Below are 17,738 nucleotides of genomic sequence, written 5' to 3'. Positions count from 1 at the left end.
AGAAATCAATTGCGAGATAAACCTTGGAGAATATATTTTAAGTTAGAAATGTAGGGAAAGCATAAGGCAGTGAAAGATAACCAGAAGTAGAAAAAATGACCAAGATGGCATGATTTTCCTTGGCAGCAATGTGGAAAAGGAATTAGAAGAAAAAAGGAATTAGGGTTATTAGTGGTGAGAAGAAGAAGAACATCTAGAAGTAAATTTCAGACTAATAAATTCAGAGAAGTTGAGGAAGGTAGATTTGAGAAAGAGATTATTGGGTTTAATCACTAGGAGATCATTACTAATAAATAGGAAAGTCAACTGTAAAATCAGGTCAAAGAGTACAGGTGTTGATATCAGAAGTTAAGTGATGAAATGAGGAAAGCACTTTGCTGTCATGTCCATATTTTGAGGTCAATATTCCTCAGTGATGTAGCTTTTTCCAGACTCTACAAATTGCAAAGGGGATGATGCCTTTTCTGCTTATGAGGCAGCCTGTGTTCTTTCATTGAAATAAATGGCGATTTACAACTGTAAAATCTGTAAAACAAAAATAAATCTTGCCCAGCTTTTCTCCCTTTTACTAAATCACCATGCAGAGTTCTCCAGACTGTGTCTTGTATGGTACATTAGCAGCACCAGTGAGCAGCAGGACTCAAGAGGAAAAGATGGTGTGGATGCACTATCAGCATTGTTATTGGCTTATATCATCTGGGCTTGTAATAAAAAGCGAAATAATCAGCAACTTACTTACACCCAGGAGATTATTATTTCTGCTGTTTGACCTGAAGTGTCTCTTAGAAGGTCTCGCCTTTGCTGAGTTTCTCAAAGTTGATATTAAATATTTAATTCAAGTAGAACTCAATGAGAGCATCTTTCACTACTCTTTTGCAATCAGGTTAGAGTCTCAAGTCATAAATGCAATTCTAATGTTAATCAGCCCAACCATTCAGAAACATAATAGTGTTTGATAGTGTAATTGTATGGGTCAGAAAGCCAAGAGTGAAACTGTGAGGTTTTGTGCTCCTTCTTCTGCCTATAGAAATGACTATGTATAGGATCCTGGTATTGTCTAACTCATTTCGGAAACTCATCTTTGCAATTGTTTTCAGAGTTTATGGTAGTTTGTTTTGTATATTGTCATTGATAGTAAACCTTCCTCCTGTATTGAAGGCATTAGCAGGGGATAATTTAGAGATGGGAATGAAAGGAGTAATTCCTTTTCTAATCAAGTAATAGCAAAGTACCACGAGTAATTTCTTTGTGCAACATATTTATAAGCTCCTGTATCCATGGATCTATTGGAGAAAAGATCAATGTTTGAATGCACACAGTTTTAGACATTTGGGCATGGAGTATTGGAATCATAGAACTTTCTCATCTTCAGATGGCCAGTTGAACACTGTGATTGACTCCTCCTTGCAGATCTCAATGGCATTCTTATACTTAGAGTCAGTGACAGTGATTGACCTAAGTAAAGAGAGGGAAATAGATAATATTGACAAAGTGGCTAATTGTGAGTGTGTAGAAAGGGGATATTAAGAGAAAAATATCCAGAAAAATAGAAGATATAGGGCAAAAAGACAACTGAGTATGTGTCATGAAGAGATCAAGGATAAAGTGAGAAGGTTGAGGGAATACAAGGATTTTCAGGAGAGAAAGCCTATTGTTGTAAATAATGTTCATTGGAGAATTGGCTGAATAGCCTGGGGAAAAAAGTGATTGCTGTGTTGGATGAATTGTAATTTCTTATGAAGTTTAGTATGGGTTTGTTGTTGTTGGGCTAAAGCCAGTGTTTCCAGATGGTTGTAATAACCAAGAAGTCCCTTGACAACCCAAAGCAGACCCCAAAACAAATGGAAAATGAAAGGTATAACTCCTTATTAAGGTTGTCTGTGTATTCAAATGGTGACATTCTTTATCAAGCATTCTGCTGTGGCTGCCGTTTCCATCACAGAAGCTATTTCATTTAAGATGAGTACAGTTTTAGCTAATAAATTATATTGCATGATATTCCTCTGGTATCTGGGTGATGTGCCAGTGCTTTGAAGGAAATGAAATAAAAGAGACCCAGAGAGACTTTTATAGCAATTGTCTCTTTTCATATGTCATATTTTATCACTTTAAGATTCAACAAAAATGTGAACAGATTTCGGATTTCAGATATACATATCTTTGTATGTATAAAATAAAAAATCACTGCAGAGTTTATCCAGAAGTGTTATGAATATGGGAGATCCTTTTCATGTATGTGACAAATGAACTAAGTCATCAAATACATTAAAGGTTATTTTCAACATCTGTACCCAGATAAGAACAAAAAAACATGGATATAAATAAAAGAGAGTAATCTCACCTTGGCATTATGTGAAGATACAAAATAAATATAAAGCAATACATTCAGTTGCTTTCTGAGATATATTAGTCTACTCTGCAAAAGACTGGGGATAAAAGAGATTTCAAATGATGTATTACACAGATGTAACTTAGAAATCCCAGAAAGACGTAAGTGAAATGGGTTGTGGTGTGCACACCTGTAATCCCAGCTATTCTGGAGGTTGAGGTAGAAGTATTACAGGTTCTAAGTCAGCCTGGGTAACTTAGAGAAATTCTAAGAAAATAAAAGGGTGGGGAGTACAGCTCAGTGATAGAGCTTGCATAGCTTGATCAGGATTCAATCCCTAGCACCCTGTCCTCCACCCACACAAACACAAAGAAGTGAATTGAATATTTAAAGGTAAATGGAAATCTTTTATAAGTAAGGGTCACTCAAAGAAACAGTTCATTTAGCTAGGCACAGTGGTGCCTTTGTGTAATCCCAATGACTCAGGGGGTTGAGATAGGAAGATCTTGAGTTCAAGGTCAGCCTTAGCAACATAGTTAGAACCTATTTCAAAATTAAAATAAAGGACGCTGGAGGTATAGCTCAGTGGCAAAACAACCTTGGATTTAATACCTAGTGTCAAACAAAGGAACAAATGAAAAACCTGAAGAAATAATGTATCTTGCTTTCTTTTCAATTCATATCATATAATGATTACAAAAAATTATTGATTTCTATGTATTGATTGTTTGGAAATGCTATTAGAATCTGCAAATCTTTTTAGCAATGTTCTTATTTACAAATCTATTCTATAGACTGTTTTGTGAAGGAAATAAAGTAAAATAAAATAGTACTCGCTTTATCCTTTAAATGAGGTTAATTAATTTAGAAATACGCTTGGCATTATATTCTGGGATATTAGGTTTTATTACTAGATGACTGATTTCCATTTCTAGGGTTGAAAAGACCCCTGAGATTGAAAAATACCAGCTTTTCATTCATTTGAAGCCATCTGATAGACCTGGACTAATGGCCTTAGGACTCTGCCAAAGATGGTTTTTATAGAGCATTACAGAAATCAGTTTTGGACAAAGTGACTCTTAATTCTCAGAGAGAGATATGCAAATTTATATTTCAAAAGATCATTCTGATTATATTGTGGAGAACTGAATTGACTTCTGACCATAAGTGCAGGAGAGAAAATAGTGGGGTAGATATTCCACTAACTGAGGTTAAGAAAAAAGAAATAGTGTTAATTAAGAGTGTGGATTCTGAATTCAGAGTGCCTAGACATGAATGCCCTATCTGTCCCTTAGTAGCTGTGTGACTTAGGTATGTAATTTTATCTTTTTGTCAATTTTCCCATTGGTAATTTGGGAATAATAACAGTTTCTACCTCAAAGGATATCGTGAGAAAGAAATGAGTTCATAGAATCTGCCAGGCACATAGCAAACACATGTAAGTATATCTGTTAGTGAACCAGGATCGTCAGAGTGGGTGGAACTGTAAATGGACCCCATCTGAGTATGTTCAGGTATTACGGTGAGCAGGACTTTGTGATGGACTGACATGGACTGTGATGAAGAGTAGTGTCATATACTATCCACTGGAATAGTAATATTGGAAGAGAAGAAGTGGTTGTAGAAGGAATGGGGACTTTCAAATACAATATTATCATGTTTGCTAAAAATCATGTCTCTTAGCCAAATTATTTTGTTAATATTCCTTGTCTCATATGTTTTGGAACCAATGGGTAAAATCAGTTCCTTGGAAAGATGAAGATTAGGAGTTCTGAAATTTATTTACTTGATACTTGACTGAGGGTCACCAGTGAGCGAGAAATGCCTTTCTGGTGATACACCTCTTCATGGGACTCTGACATCACTTTCTCTTAGGGACGTGTAGTTAGCATTAGAACTCTATGGAAGCACACTGACCTTCTAATATAAAAGCATCATAAATACAATGAGGCCTTCTTAAAGGACACATTTGATAAGGAATGTGCTGTTATGAATGTGTGTAAATCTTAGCTAACTATGGTTTGTTCTTACATTTAATGGCTATTACTTGCACATTTTTATGTGTCTGTCCTAAAATATTCTCATATTTTGTAGCTTGTTAAACAATAATATATTTCCTTATAGCCAGAATTATTGTTTTATGCTTCATAATTCTTGAATTCCTCAAATAGAATGCTAATAAATGTTTGTAAATTTTCACAAATCATGACTATGAACTCCATATTTCTTTCTCTCTGTTAATGATTTTTTATATTATATATTGGATTGTCTTTGTTTCAAACAAATCTGTGGAGGTTGCATGATAATTGCAATGATTTACCCTTTCTGTTTTTCTTGTTCTTCTAGTCTGCTCCCAGTTTTCAAGAGGAGTCTATGCGATTTTTGGGTTTTACGACAAGAAGTCTGTAAACACCATCACATCGTTTTGTGGAACGCTCCATGTCTCCTTCATCACTCCCAGCTTCCCAACAGATGGCACACATCCATTTGTCATTCAGATGAGACCTGATCTCAAAGGAGCACTCCTTAGCTTGATTGAGTACTATCAATGGGACAAGTTTGCATACCTCTATGACAGTGACAGGGGTAAGTGATAATATCTCTCTCTTTGTGATAGGTCACATTCAACATTTTGCCCTTGACACTTAGATGTGATGTTATAGAACTATGAAAGTCTCTTAAAACCCAAGAACCACTAGGCTTAATTTTGTATAACATGAACAATGCAATCTGAAATCTGGGAAACATAGTTAAGCACTCTGACAGTTAAACAACAGAAGAAATGAGTCCAGAATTTACAGAAATGAACTATATCAACCCAAGGCCCAGATGTTCAGTTGTAACATAAAAAGCAATTTCTGGCACCAGGAGCAAAGACTCTATAATGACTATGTTACTAATCCAAGGAGAATTAAGTGGCTTAAGTAAAATTTATGTAAATATACGAAATAAGAACTTTTATAGTTGTTAAGTATTTATACACAAATGTTTATCAGTCAGGTAGTATTATTACTTCCCTTGCATAAAAGTAAGATCACTAAATCTCAGAGAAGTTATGGGGTTGCTTATCATCAACGTATGTGTGTGGAATAGCTCAAACATAGGTCTCTGTGTTCAGGCCCCCAATTTTTTTTTTTTTTTTTTACAAAACTCCACGTGAATGTTTATAATGAGATGTTTTTGATCAGCATGCCCGTCTTAACTCATTATACCGAAGTTTGTCTGGGGAAGTGTTTCACCCACATTTCCCATATTGCTTGTTGTGAAGTTTAATATTAGCATTCCTGCTTGACTTGCATTTAACAGGTGCCCAAATGTTCTTAACTATCCTTTGGGTCCATGATTGGGCATCAGTGGGTCTGTGCATCCCATAACATTTTGTGTGACTTTTCATATATGTGTCCTCTAAAGAGAAAATCATAGGTAAAGGCAAAAAGGTTAAGATACTCCCTTCAGTTGTTAGAGTAGTTAAGTACCTCATCATGCCTCCTTTGGCAGTTTCTTACTTATTTAAATGAAAACCAGAAGCCTGTTTCAACCAAGATAGGGCACCTTGTTACCCACAAGGGCAGACAAGAAGAGAGCCAGCCATCAGTCAATTCTCCATTGATCAGTTTGTAGTCATTCAAGGCAGCAATCCTGAGTCAGAGTGCTCATGCCAGGTGTCTGTTCTCTGCCCTGTCCTCCTAGCCCTGGGGATGAGCACATTCACTAAAAAGGCCAGTCAGCATTCTACAAGCTGAAAAAAAAATTTCTTTTTGTGCTATGTCAACAACTTTTTCCCAGGCTTGAGGAGGAAGTGCTTCATTCTTTCCACAGGGAATTAAAAACTAAAACAGAACCATTTAGAGTAAATACAGATTTCAATGCGCTGAATGATTCTGAAACATACTTCTTATTAATATGATAAAATTGAGCTTATTAAATTATATTTAGTCTTTCATATTGCTCTCTGCTAACTCCTTTATTGCATTGATTTTTTTTTAAAACCAGCCTGAAACCTGGGTGTATTTTAAATGTCTTTTGACCTTTGTGTTCTGCTGATCTGATTTCTGCTACTTATGTCGATTTTAGCTCTAGACCCTTCTTTTCTATTGCCTTCCACATAGGCCAAAACACCACCATGTGTTCATCATCTTGCCTCTCCAATTCCACCCTTGATGTTCTTGAGTACATTTTCTACAAAACATACAGAATTATTTATTAAATATTTATTTGACAACATCATTCCCTTGTTTAGAACACTCTGATAGCTTCACATTAGAAGGAGGAAGAAATCAAAATTCCTAGCATGGTTTTAAGACTTGAAAATATCTGGATCATGCCCAGTTCTCCATGTATTCTTCTGTCTACTTTGCTCATTCACTGAAGCTAAATCCATTTGACCTTCCTTTAATTTCTCAGATGGACCAAACTCTTTCACCTCAAATGTCCGCACATACCTCAAATTTTTATTCCTTCTTGACGTCTGGGTTTATATATCATTCTCTCTGAGATGCTTTTCATGCTGTTGTTCTCTCTCAAATCAATGTCTTATTTTACTTCCCAGGACTTGTCATAATTCATAATTAATAGTGGTGTTGATTCTGTCACTCAAGAACTACTTATTGAGCTCCTGCTATATCCCAGGAGTGCTATGTCCCAGTGTGACTGATTTAGTCACATGGGCTTAGTTAGCACTGTTTTTCACATAAGATCTGGCTATAAGCTGCAGGAGGGCAATGCCCAGGCAGTGCCCAGAGCCCTGGGTATATACTTTATAACTAGATACCCAGCACGTCAGGTAGGGCTAGAAGCAGAGTTGATGTTCAATGAGCAGTGGTCATGAACGGAAGAGTTAAACAACTATGTATTTTTGATTCGAGATAATATGAGAAGCTGAATCTTACTCACTAAGTTGAAGACTCAGAAGATGAGCTCCTTTTTAGTGTTTGACAAGGTTGAAGATGGCAAAATTTTTAATTTAGGAACATATTTTATCATCACCCTTACTATTACTCCTACTGGATAAAACTGGTCTTTTGGAAAACATTCAAATAGACAACAGTTGACAAAAGTAGAAAAAGAGAAATTTTAGCATTTGAAGGGAGATAGACAATCATTGGGGAATTGAGAGGTGAAGACAGATGAACTTATGTACTTGCAGAGAGAATCTGGGACATTTTAAATGATTTTTATTAATGCTTTAGAAATATTAAATGGATTGGAGTGGTGGGATAATCTCCAATTATTAAATTATACAAATTGATTTGAGTCAAGTGCATCTTTGAGGGAAGAAAATTAGAGGGGTAATATTAAGTAATTATATATTAAAGCCAAAATGACCTTATGGATACATTTTCAAGGTATTATCAAGTAGCTCCTGATGTTTTAATGTGAAGAGTATTACATTAGTCTTTTATCTGAAATTATTTTCAGAGATAAATGTACAAGACTCTCAAAGTACTGGCAGAAGACTTGACCTTCGTGTGATGTTTTACTTGACTTATGGAAATGGGATTATTGATCTCTGATTTTTCTTATTAATGACTTAATTTTTATGACTTTGGCATTATATTATATCTAAAAAAAAGGATTTCTGTGTTCATCATGTGAGCTGCTTTCTTTCCTCTGGCCCTTAACCCTTCTTTCATGCTTCAAGGACTTTCTTGCTTCACTGTTCCATGATTTGGAAATGAAAAAGTGCATCCTCTTTTCCCTTTGTCCATATTAGTCATAGTTTTAAAAATAGATTCCATGGCTCCATCTCTGCACTGAGATCTCTACCTACCGCAATATCCAACTATTCGATCTGTCCTTGGTGTGGTACCCTCTCTACTTCCTTGATTAGATTATTTTGTTCAGTGTTCTAATAATCTTTACTTTTCTGAAGGGCTAGGTCAGATCAATATGCTGTTGAATTATACTATCTAATAAATTAATGTTTTCTTGAACAATACAGGGACCAATCATGAAAACGGCTCAAAAACATTTTGCTCAGATTATCAAATAGATGAAAAGGACTTAAAATTGTTTTATGCTATTTCATTCCTGTGTCCGAATACATCCAATGCTGAGCAACAGGTCCAGAGCTTAGATCCCAATTACAATCATGGAAAGACATGGATGCATCCTGATCTTTGTGTAGAAACATCTTCATCTAACCTCAAATTCACTGGTGACAGGACTGCACCTGGCAACTTGATGCCAGGGAAATTTTTAAGATTCCTGCTGTCTTTTCTTTATCTAACCATATAGCAGTAGCCTGGCACTCTGAGGATTCAGACCCTTTTCTAAGAGCTGGATATTATTACTTGTGGGCAGATAGAGCTTCAGTACATTTTTAACTATAGAACAATAGGTTACCTCTGTTAATGCATTAAATATTGTAGTTTTAGTCTTTGGATATATAAATATATAAATCAGGCCTTAATCAAAATGTGGCTTTTATTTATTTGTTCAATATTGACAAGGTAAGGTAATACATCTCCATGGACAACACATAAAAACAGAACTAATGCTTGATATCTTTTTGTCTGTTTCAATTTGGAGCAAATATTACTTGTCCCCTGAAGGGAAAGCTCTTTGATTCCAGTTCCAAGACAACATCATGCAAACGGCAAAAATGCTTTCAAAATAATTTTTTTTTCTGATGTGCCTGAGAAAGTTGATGAGGGAAATATATGTTAATCTAATCTGGCCTAGGCATGCTGCCATGATTTAGTGATCATAAATATTAACTACTTTGCCTGAAAGACTGAATAAGGACAGTGAATTTTAAATGGAACAAAAAAAATATTTTTAAGAACAAAGACGTGGTCTGAATGAAATATACCTGTTGGCAGGAATCATTTTAAATTTCACCCTTTAATGTGTAAACAAAGATGTCTAGACTTCACTTGCTTTTAGGCTAATGGTTTTTCTATCACTCTCTTTCTCTCATTGTTTTCTTTAATTAATTTGTTTTAATTTATATATGACAGCAGAATGCATTACAATTCTTATTACACAAATAGAGCACAATTTTTCATCTCTTTGATTGTGTACAAAGTATATTCACACCAATTCGTGTCTTCATACAAATTTAACTTTGAATTTTAGGGAGATTGTCAACTGATGACTAGGTTTTACAGCTAAAGCACATTAGTAACAATAGGTATATGAAAAATTACTGCAATTTAAAAATCTTTTAGTCTAGCCATTCTTTACTTTAGCCAAGTGTCTGAGAATTCAATAATACTGAGAATTTAATTTTATACTCATAATATTTTTGAACTGTTTTAGAACATAATATATTTTAAATATATTTATTAAGAGAAATAATTAATTCCCCAGGTGTGTTTCTAATGTCTGTGTATATCAACAGTTTTCTTTGTTCAAAGTAATTCAGAAATAAGAAATCAGAAATTTGAATATGCTGATACAGTAGTATGAATATTAGATTTGACTGATTAGTACTTCCTAATAGCTTTAAGTAAACCAGCATTTATGTAGAACTTCCATTGTCCATACAAGTTCTGCTTTCTGCAGTGATTTAGAAACAAATTCTGAATTAGGAATTATTCTTATAAAGATATTCTGTCTTAGTTTGTGTGGATGATAAAGAGGCACATCACAAGAAGTGCTTTCTCTCCTAATTAAAATATGGTTCCCAGAAACCAAGAGCATGAATTTGTGTAAAGAGTTTAGTTTTACCTGTACCGTTATACATGTTTGGTTATATTTACATTTTAAAATCATCTATTAACTATGAAGAAATCAGATTTAAAACAAAACTTAGCTGTGAAGAATGGGGAGATTGAGTAGAGAGACTGCAAAGAAAATGGGTTACTATACAAAGAAGAATGTCTCTTCAACTTGTACTTCAGATCACTCCATGAGTTGTGAATGACTTGTGGCTGCTCTTAGGAGGTGATTTAATTTTATTCAGTGTCTTCTGACTAAACCAAATCTATCAAATCTAATATAGTACTGCTTGAACAATTTAGCTCCTTAATAGATATAATTTGGTTGGGTTTTACAGGTTTCAGAATATTAACCTTAATAGTTTTAATAATGGAGAATCTACATAGACTGCAAGTTACTGTTGACACATAAGATGAATGAGTTTGAAAGTTAGACATTTTTAAAAAATGTATTCTTTTCCATTTTATATATCATCTCCATATTCTTTGACAGGGTGAACTGCCAATACATTTTAGGTTGAAAATTATCTCTTGATGAAACCACTCACAAATTGATAAATGTATTTAAATTTAAATTTTCTTGTAGTATCTGTCAAGAGATGCAAAAGAATATCAAGTGCATCACTGCTGGAAATTTTTAGTATGTGGGGAACTTCATAATTCAATGAAAACAAAATGAGATAACTTATTGCATAAAGGAGAGTCACTAAATTGCTATATGATAAAAAGTGAATTTTATATAGATCATTACTTCTAGATTTAATGTTTTTAAGAAGGTGACAAGGAGGAATTGTACGATGGATGATTAGATGTGGAAAGTAGGACTTAGAGAATGTAGGAGGTTTAGAAATTCAGGTTTTTTTTTTCCCCCTCCTACTGGAAGAGAATGTTGGATCAATTTAACAGCTGTTTTCAAGCATGCTAATAGTTGTTGAATTGATATGATGACCAGCTGTGCATATTCTTTCTCCACTGATGATGGAAAACAGGGAAGGAACTTGAATTTTAGCTTGAAAGAAGTTAATTTATGTAGAGCAGGCAGAAATTATAGGCACTCTCGGATGTATTCTAAGGTTTTACCAGTGAAAGTTCTTAAAAATGGCATGTGGTCTCTTTAAGTAACCTCTCAAGAAATTAATATTTATTTCTTCTGTTACAAGATTATCTGCAAGAAAATAATTTTGCTGTTTTAGCAAAATAAAATCAAACTTAAAGTTTAGCATCTGGTTCAATTGTCCAATTTGAAATAAAAGTAAATCATTTTTAATGTTCATTATGAAGTATTTTAAATTACGAAATAAAATCATAGAAAGACCCCCAAACATTCTTAAGTTATTTTTATTAGTGAATAAAATATAAGCAATTTTGTTTTATCTATTATATCCTTCTGCTTTCTGTAGTGATTTAGAAACAAATACCACTCCCAGTGTGGTGATACATGCCTGTAATCCCAGAGATTCAGGAGGCTGAGGTTGGAGAATTCAGGACAGCCTCAGCAATTTAGCAACTTACCAGGATCCTCAAAATAAAAAATAAAAAGGACTGGAGATGTAGCTGAATGAAACTATACCTGAGTTTAGTCCTTAGCACCATAAATTAATTGATTAATTAATTAACCAATTAATTAAAAGAAAAAAAGAAATGCCAACTATCATATTCTTTCATCTGTAAATATTTTGGTTATCTATTTATAAAACAATAATTCTCTTATTTTAAACACAACTACAGTATCACTATCATACTTGAAAAAAATCATTAATGTTATCATTTTTAACTGTTTATTCAATAAGATCAAAATGAGTTCCATATATTACCATTGGTTAAGATGTCTTGTCAGAGTTTTATAATGTCATGTAGCATTGCCCATAGTGTTGATTTTGATAGCTATACCCTGGTGCTAACATGCCACTCTTTGACAGGTATTTCCTAACATTTGGTAATAGAAGCTTGATGAGGTTCAGGTTTACATTTTGAGCAGGAATGTATCACAGATCATATTGACTGTAACCATTTAAAGACTCATATCTATTGTCACCTTTCTTTTTGTGTTGTGAAGAGCAGTTGATGATTGCTGCCTATATTCGTTTCAGTAGGTGTTACAAAATAGTAATAATTCTAAATCTATATTTGTCCATCATGCATTACCTAGAGTAGTTCTAAAATGAATAATCTTTGACTCATTATTATCCTGAGTGTAGCTCACATAGGAAAGAAAGGAAAACGCTTCTTTACTTCTATATTTGTCAATTTCAGAAATAATTGGTTCCAATCCATCAAAGGCAAAAAAAAAATTTGAACAAATTATTTTAAAATCTCGATTTTATAGATTTAAAACATTTAACTGATATTAAAATTATTCTATCTTTTAAAGAGGTTCTCTTCAAATGACTCTTTGTCTTTTGACATAGTTCTCTTTTGGAGGATGTGCTTGTTTTCTGGTATCACAAGATATTTCAGGCTCATTTTTTATACTCGTTGGACAATTTTGTGTCCATAAAATTTTTTTTCTAGATTGGAATAGTGTTCGACAAGATTTGTAATTGTTGTATTTCTCCTCTTGGTGAGGGGATTTATGTAAAATTGAGGATCTAAATATAGGCTGTAGATGAATTGGAACCAATTATTATAGAGAGATATGATCAAATTAGGCAAATCTCACATTTTATAGATAAAAAGGATCAGTATTCTTTTGAGAAATGTGTGGACCTTCCTGGAAACAGAAGGAATTGATATGTGCATGTCTGAATTTCTCCTGGAATGTTGACTTTGTGTTGTTCCTTAAGTTATTAATATAAATTGTGAACTTGGCTTTACTGTGAAAAGTTGATGTGATATGGAAAACAAGTTTTTTATGTATTTTCTCCAGGACAAAACTTCAGATTTAGCTCTTCAGGAAGTAAATCCCCTAGTTGTTGACTTCTTCCTACCTACACTATGTTGATAATTAGAAATAATAGTAAAAATTTTCTAAGTCATATAGTGCTATAATCATTAGTAAGTAGTAAAATAGTCTTATATTTAGGAAGTGAGATCAGTCTGTAATAGAGAACTAATTGCAAACGTCTCATTAGTAGGTGAACATTTTAATCTCTATGGGATTAGAGCCACTAACAAAAAGTAATATAATAGAAGGCCAAAGGGAAAAGAAAGGCAATAAAACTGTTGACCAGGAGTCAATAGGAAGAAATATCACAACCCCATAGACATTATTGGCTCTTTCACTCCCATTGATTCATAGAGATTCATCTCATGGAAACGTATACAACCCTTCCAGAATGTTAATATCAAATGATAGACAATCGTATATGACTAAGTCATTTTTTACTCTTTTGTAAGAGTAAGAAATGTTGTGATGTCTTTAGATTTCACTTAATTCAGAGATATTAAAGACATTAACTTTAGTCTTATCCCAAAGAAAACAGCAGAGAGGATTCAAATAAAGTGATATTATTATTTTTTTAAGAGAAAGAGAGATAATTTTTTAATATTTATTTTTTAGTTTTTGGTGGACACAACATTTTTTTTTTTTAAAGAGAGAGTGAGAGGAGAGAGAGGAGAGAGAGAGAGAGAGAGAGAGAGAGAATTTTTAATATTTATTTTTTAGTTCTCGGCGGACACAACATCTTTGTTGGTATGTGGTGCTGAGGATCGAACCCGGGCCGCACGCATGCCAGGAGAGCGCGCTACCACCTGAGCCACATCCCCAGCCCACAACATCTTTATTTTATTTTTATGTGGTGCTGAGGATCGAATCCAGAGCCCCGCGCATGCCAGGCAAGAGCGCTACTGCTTGAGCCACATCCCAACCCCAAGAAAGTGATATTATTTTCCCCTCCTTTTGGGCAGAACAATAGCATTAAGGTAATAGGTTGTTTTTTTTTTTTTTTTTTCCTAATGTGAAGCAGACATATGTAGGTTTTGATAAAGATCACAGCCATAGCATATTTTTGAGGCATCAGGTTCTCCTTAGTTTTACAAATAAATCAGTCTTAACAAATGTATGCACTGGCAATGTGGCAGCCCAGTTCTGAGTTATTCACGTATTTTCATCAGTCGTCATTTTCCTTTGCCTTCCCAGGCTTATCCACACTGCAAGCTGTGTTGGATTCTGCTGCTGAAAAGAAATGGCAAGTGACTGCTATCAACGTGGGGAACATCAACAATGACAAGAAAGATGAGACCTACCGATCACTCTTTCAAGATCTAGAGTTAAAAAAAGAACGGCGTGTAATCCTCGACTGCGAACGGGATAAAGTGAACGATATCGTAGACCAGGTTTGCTCCTCTCTGTTGTCTAATGGCACCAAATATAGAATATGCATGCAACGTCAGCGTTTACAAAGAGCATTTGTGCTAGGTGCTTGAACAGCGGTTTTCACTTTATGGTTTATGTAGGATGTAGCAAAGATCATCAATTAAATTGTATCTGGCTTCAGTTAACATTAACAGATGGTTTCAATAATGCAGATGGATCATATTAATCACTAAATAAATTCAGCGCATATTTCCAGAGTTATGTTTTACATGATAAGTATTGCCTTAAACCTTGATATTTTGAGTTAGAAAATTTGAATTCCATTCTGTTAAAAGTTTTTAGAGATCAAGAAATAGATATGTTTTAAAGTCAAAATAATATTTGAATTCTAGAGTAAAAGCAAGTGAATATTTTGGAGACACATGGATTATTTCAAATATTAGAGTATAGGATGGTGTAATCTCAGGTAGTAAGTCCATATTATTGTCTAACTGGATCTATAGCTCTACAAAGAGTGTGCATTTATTTTTGTAAGAAGTAATTTTGTCTCTATATTAGGGGATTTGTGTCACTATAAAAAACTGTAATCTCTGAAGTTAAAATATGAAGGAAAGGCATTCAAAGGTGTTCACTACTTGAGAAGTAAATTACAAGTATCCATTTGGACTGTTTGAAAGAATAACAAGATACCAAAGATCGGATATTTTTATCTGTCCTTACCATATTACGCTGCTTCTATTTAAGATCTTTAAGAATAGGACAATGATCGGTGATATTCTAATGATGAAAAATAATATCCATCATGTTTTAAAGACAAGATAAAAGACCAGGGATGTACTATGATTTATTGATAAAAATTTCCTTGGATGGTTATCTGTGTCTTGTTCTAACGTGCGCGCGCTCTCTCTCTCTCTCTCTCTCTCTCTCTCTCTCTCTCTTTCTCTCTCTCTCTCTCTCTCTCTCTCTCTCTCTCACACACACACACACACACACACACACACAAGCACACACGTGTGTTCCTTGGAAGTATGTATGATTGGAAAGAAAATTCACAGTTGAGAACATCTTTCTTGGCCCATCTAGTTATATTTATTAATTCATTCAATGGAAAACATTTTACAAGCATACATGCTGATGAAGCCCTAACTGATTTATAATACAGACCTTAAAACATAAAAGGTGAAACCATCATGAAATATTGAATAACTAAATAAAACTAACTTGTTATGATAAAGAACTAAATGTTGTACCCCAGAAAGATGAGTAACTTCAATAAAAAAAAATCTTGGTTCTAGTCTCAGGAGATGAAGTTAGGATTGTTTTTAACCTGAAGGTCTCTTGTTCAATGTGAACCTCAAAATCTCATTTGAATTTCAGAGGAGGTTCTCATTAAAACTGAATTTTAATAATATTCACTAGCCTGGTTAAACAAGTTTAATTATTCCTGACTCATCATAATAAATGTTGGTGAAAGCATATATAAAAATATTCAGAATCAGAAGAGTGAAACTGCAAAAGAAAGTGGGACCATATGAAAAACTATGTTTTGAAGTAAATATATGATCACTGGTATTGACATCGATTCAAAAAGCAGAGTGTTTTGCATGTATATGTATTAATGTTTAATTTATTTAATGAGTGCATATACTTGGTAGTATCATTCAAGAAACATTTATTGAGGACATCCTCTGTCCAGAGTGAAGGATCCTAATAAAGACAAGCTAGAATGGCATCTGTCCCCTATGAATATTATTTAGAGGGAAAGAAAAAAATGTACCCCTACAACATTATAGTATTACAAGTTATAATGCAAAGTGGTTGTGTTAGCTTTCCATTGCTAGATTAAATATATCTCTGGGCACTGTATCTTATGCCTGTAGGCCCAGAGGCTTGGGAGGTTGAGACAGGAGGATTAAAAGTTTGAGGCTAGCTTTAGCAAGTTAGCAAGGCACTAAGCAACTTAGTGAGACCCTGACTCTAAATAAAAAGGTCTGGGGATGTATTTCAGTGAATAAAATGCTGCTGGATTAAATCACTGATACAAACAAAACAAAACAAACAAACAACAACAACAACAAAAACCCTCTGAGATTAATCAGAGAGAAAGGTTTATTTTGTCTAACAGTTTTCAATCTGTGGTTGGTTAACCCACTGCTTTCAGGTCTCTGGTGAGGAATAGTTCATCATGGTGGTATGTTGTGGTATGCTCACCCCATGGTGACTATGAAACCAAAACAACAACAAGAGAGAGAGAGAGAGAGAGAGAGAGAGAGAGAGAGAGAGAGAGAGAAAGTGTGTGTGTGTGTGTGTGTGTGTGTGTGTTAGGAGGAGACCAGACTTTCACAATCCCCATGGAGGGCATGCTCTCAATGACTTAAAGACCTTTCACCATGCCCATCTCTTAAAGGTTTCTGCTTATAATAATGCTAAGTGGAGGACCCAGACTTGAAGACACAGGCCTTTGGGGAAATTTAAAATCTAAACTAAAGCAGTGAGCAGAAGTCAAGGAACACAGAGGATGAAGTACCTATCTTTCCAGGGAAAGAATAATCTGTGAAGTGTTCACTTAGAAAGTAGCATTTGGCTGGATTAGATTCATCCATGTACTTGTCAAATAGATATCTCTGTTGGCTAATGTTTGTCGGACAAGCACTTTGGTGTGTCCAAAACAAAATAGGCCAGCTCTACTGAGATACATTAATACTGTATCCGAAATTAACATAGAATTATAGCAATGGAATATACTACAAATGAAAAGAACAGAACTTTCTGAGAAAAAAAATTTAGATTTGGATATACGTCAAGGAGTAGAGTTGACTAGGCAAATAGTAGGGATAAAGTACATTTTAAGAAAAGGAAATGCTATTTATTCATTCAACTAGCAGGTAAAAAAGAACAGAAATGAGACGAAGCTCTTTATCTTCACGATGGTTTAAAGTTAGCAGTAGAATTAAACTGTATTCAATAACGTATATTCTTATCATTTATTGAGACTTTGAAGGCATTTATAGCTGTGATTAGGTAGCAAAGGATCTAGTCATCAAAGTTTAGAAATTAACACAAATTTCTATTGTTGGTATAACATTACGCTTTATTATAAAGGACAGTTACAAAAATCAGTATGGTCAGCACTAATTTTTATATAGACATGAACTAGTGAATTTTCATGTCCCCTTTTCTTCTCACAATGTACACTAAACTCAAGTAAGGAGGCTGGGATCGCTGTTTTACTGTTTATCTTAATTCTCAGAAGGAAGACATAGATGCTTTAGAAAGTAGAATGTACAGTAAACAAAGCCAACAGATGTCCTTAAGATATGTGAAGGACACAATCATCTTAATTAAACTGATGTCAGTTCACATATTTTTCATTCAGGACATCTTTTCTTCAAAATTCTCTCTTCAACATGGAAGGTTCAGTTTCTTGGGAAAGGCAACTGAGTTATGTTGCCTAAAAAACGGGTTAGAAAACAATAAAATCTCTAACTTT

General features: G+C 34.2%; 1 protein-coding gene across 2 annotated transcripts in view; it reads left to right on the top strand.

Annotated features, from left to right (window-relative positions):
- GRIA2 (glutamate ionotropic receptor AMPA type subunit 2) overlaps window positions 1–17,738 on the top strand; it is a gene marked incomplete at both ends in the record, with an annotated part of 140,487 nt that overhangs the window by 71,318 nt on the left and 51,431 nt on the right. For both annotated transcript variants that reach the window (XM_081304515.1, XM_081304516.1), the window contains 2 exons: window positions 4,676–4,915; window positions 14,072–14,268. In XM_081304515.1, the coding sequence (XP_081160641.1) occupies window positions 4,676–4,915; window positions 14,072–14,268 (437 nt within the window). The remainder of the gene's footprint in view (window positions 1–4,675; window positions 4,916–14,071; window positions 14,269–17,738) is intronic.

This window comes from Spermophilus citellus (genome assembly GCF_964194105.1).
Source record: "Spermophilus citellus genome assembly, chromosome: 8".
NCBI classification, from domain to species: domain Eukaryota; kingdom Metazoa; phylum Chordata; class Mammalia; order Rodentia; family Sciuridae; genus Spermophilus; species Spermophilus citellus.
This window is presented reverse-complemented; position numbering and strand designations above follow the sequence as displayed.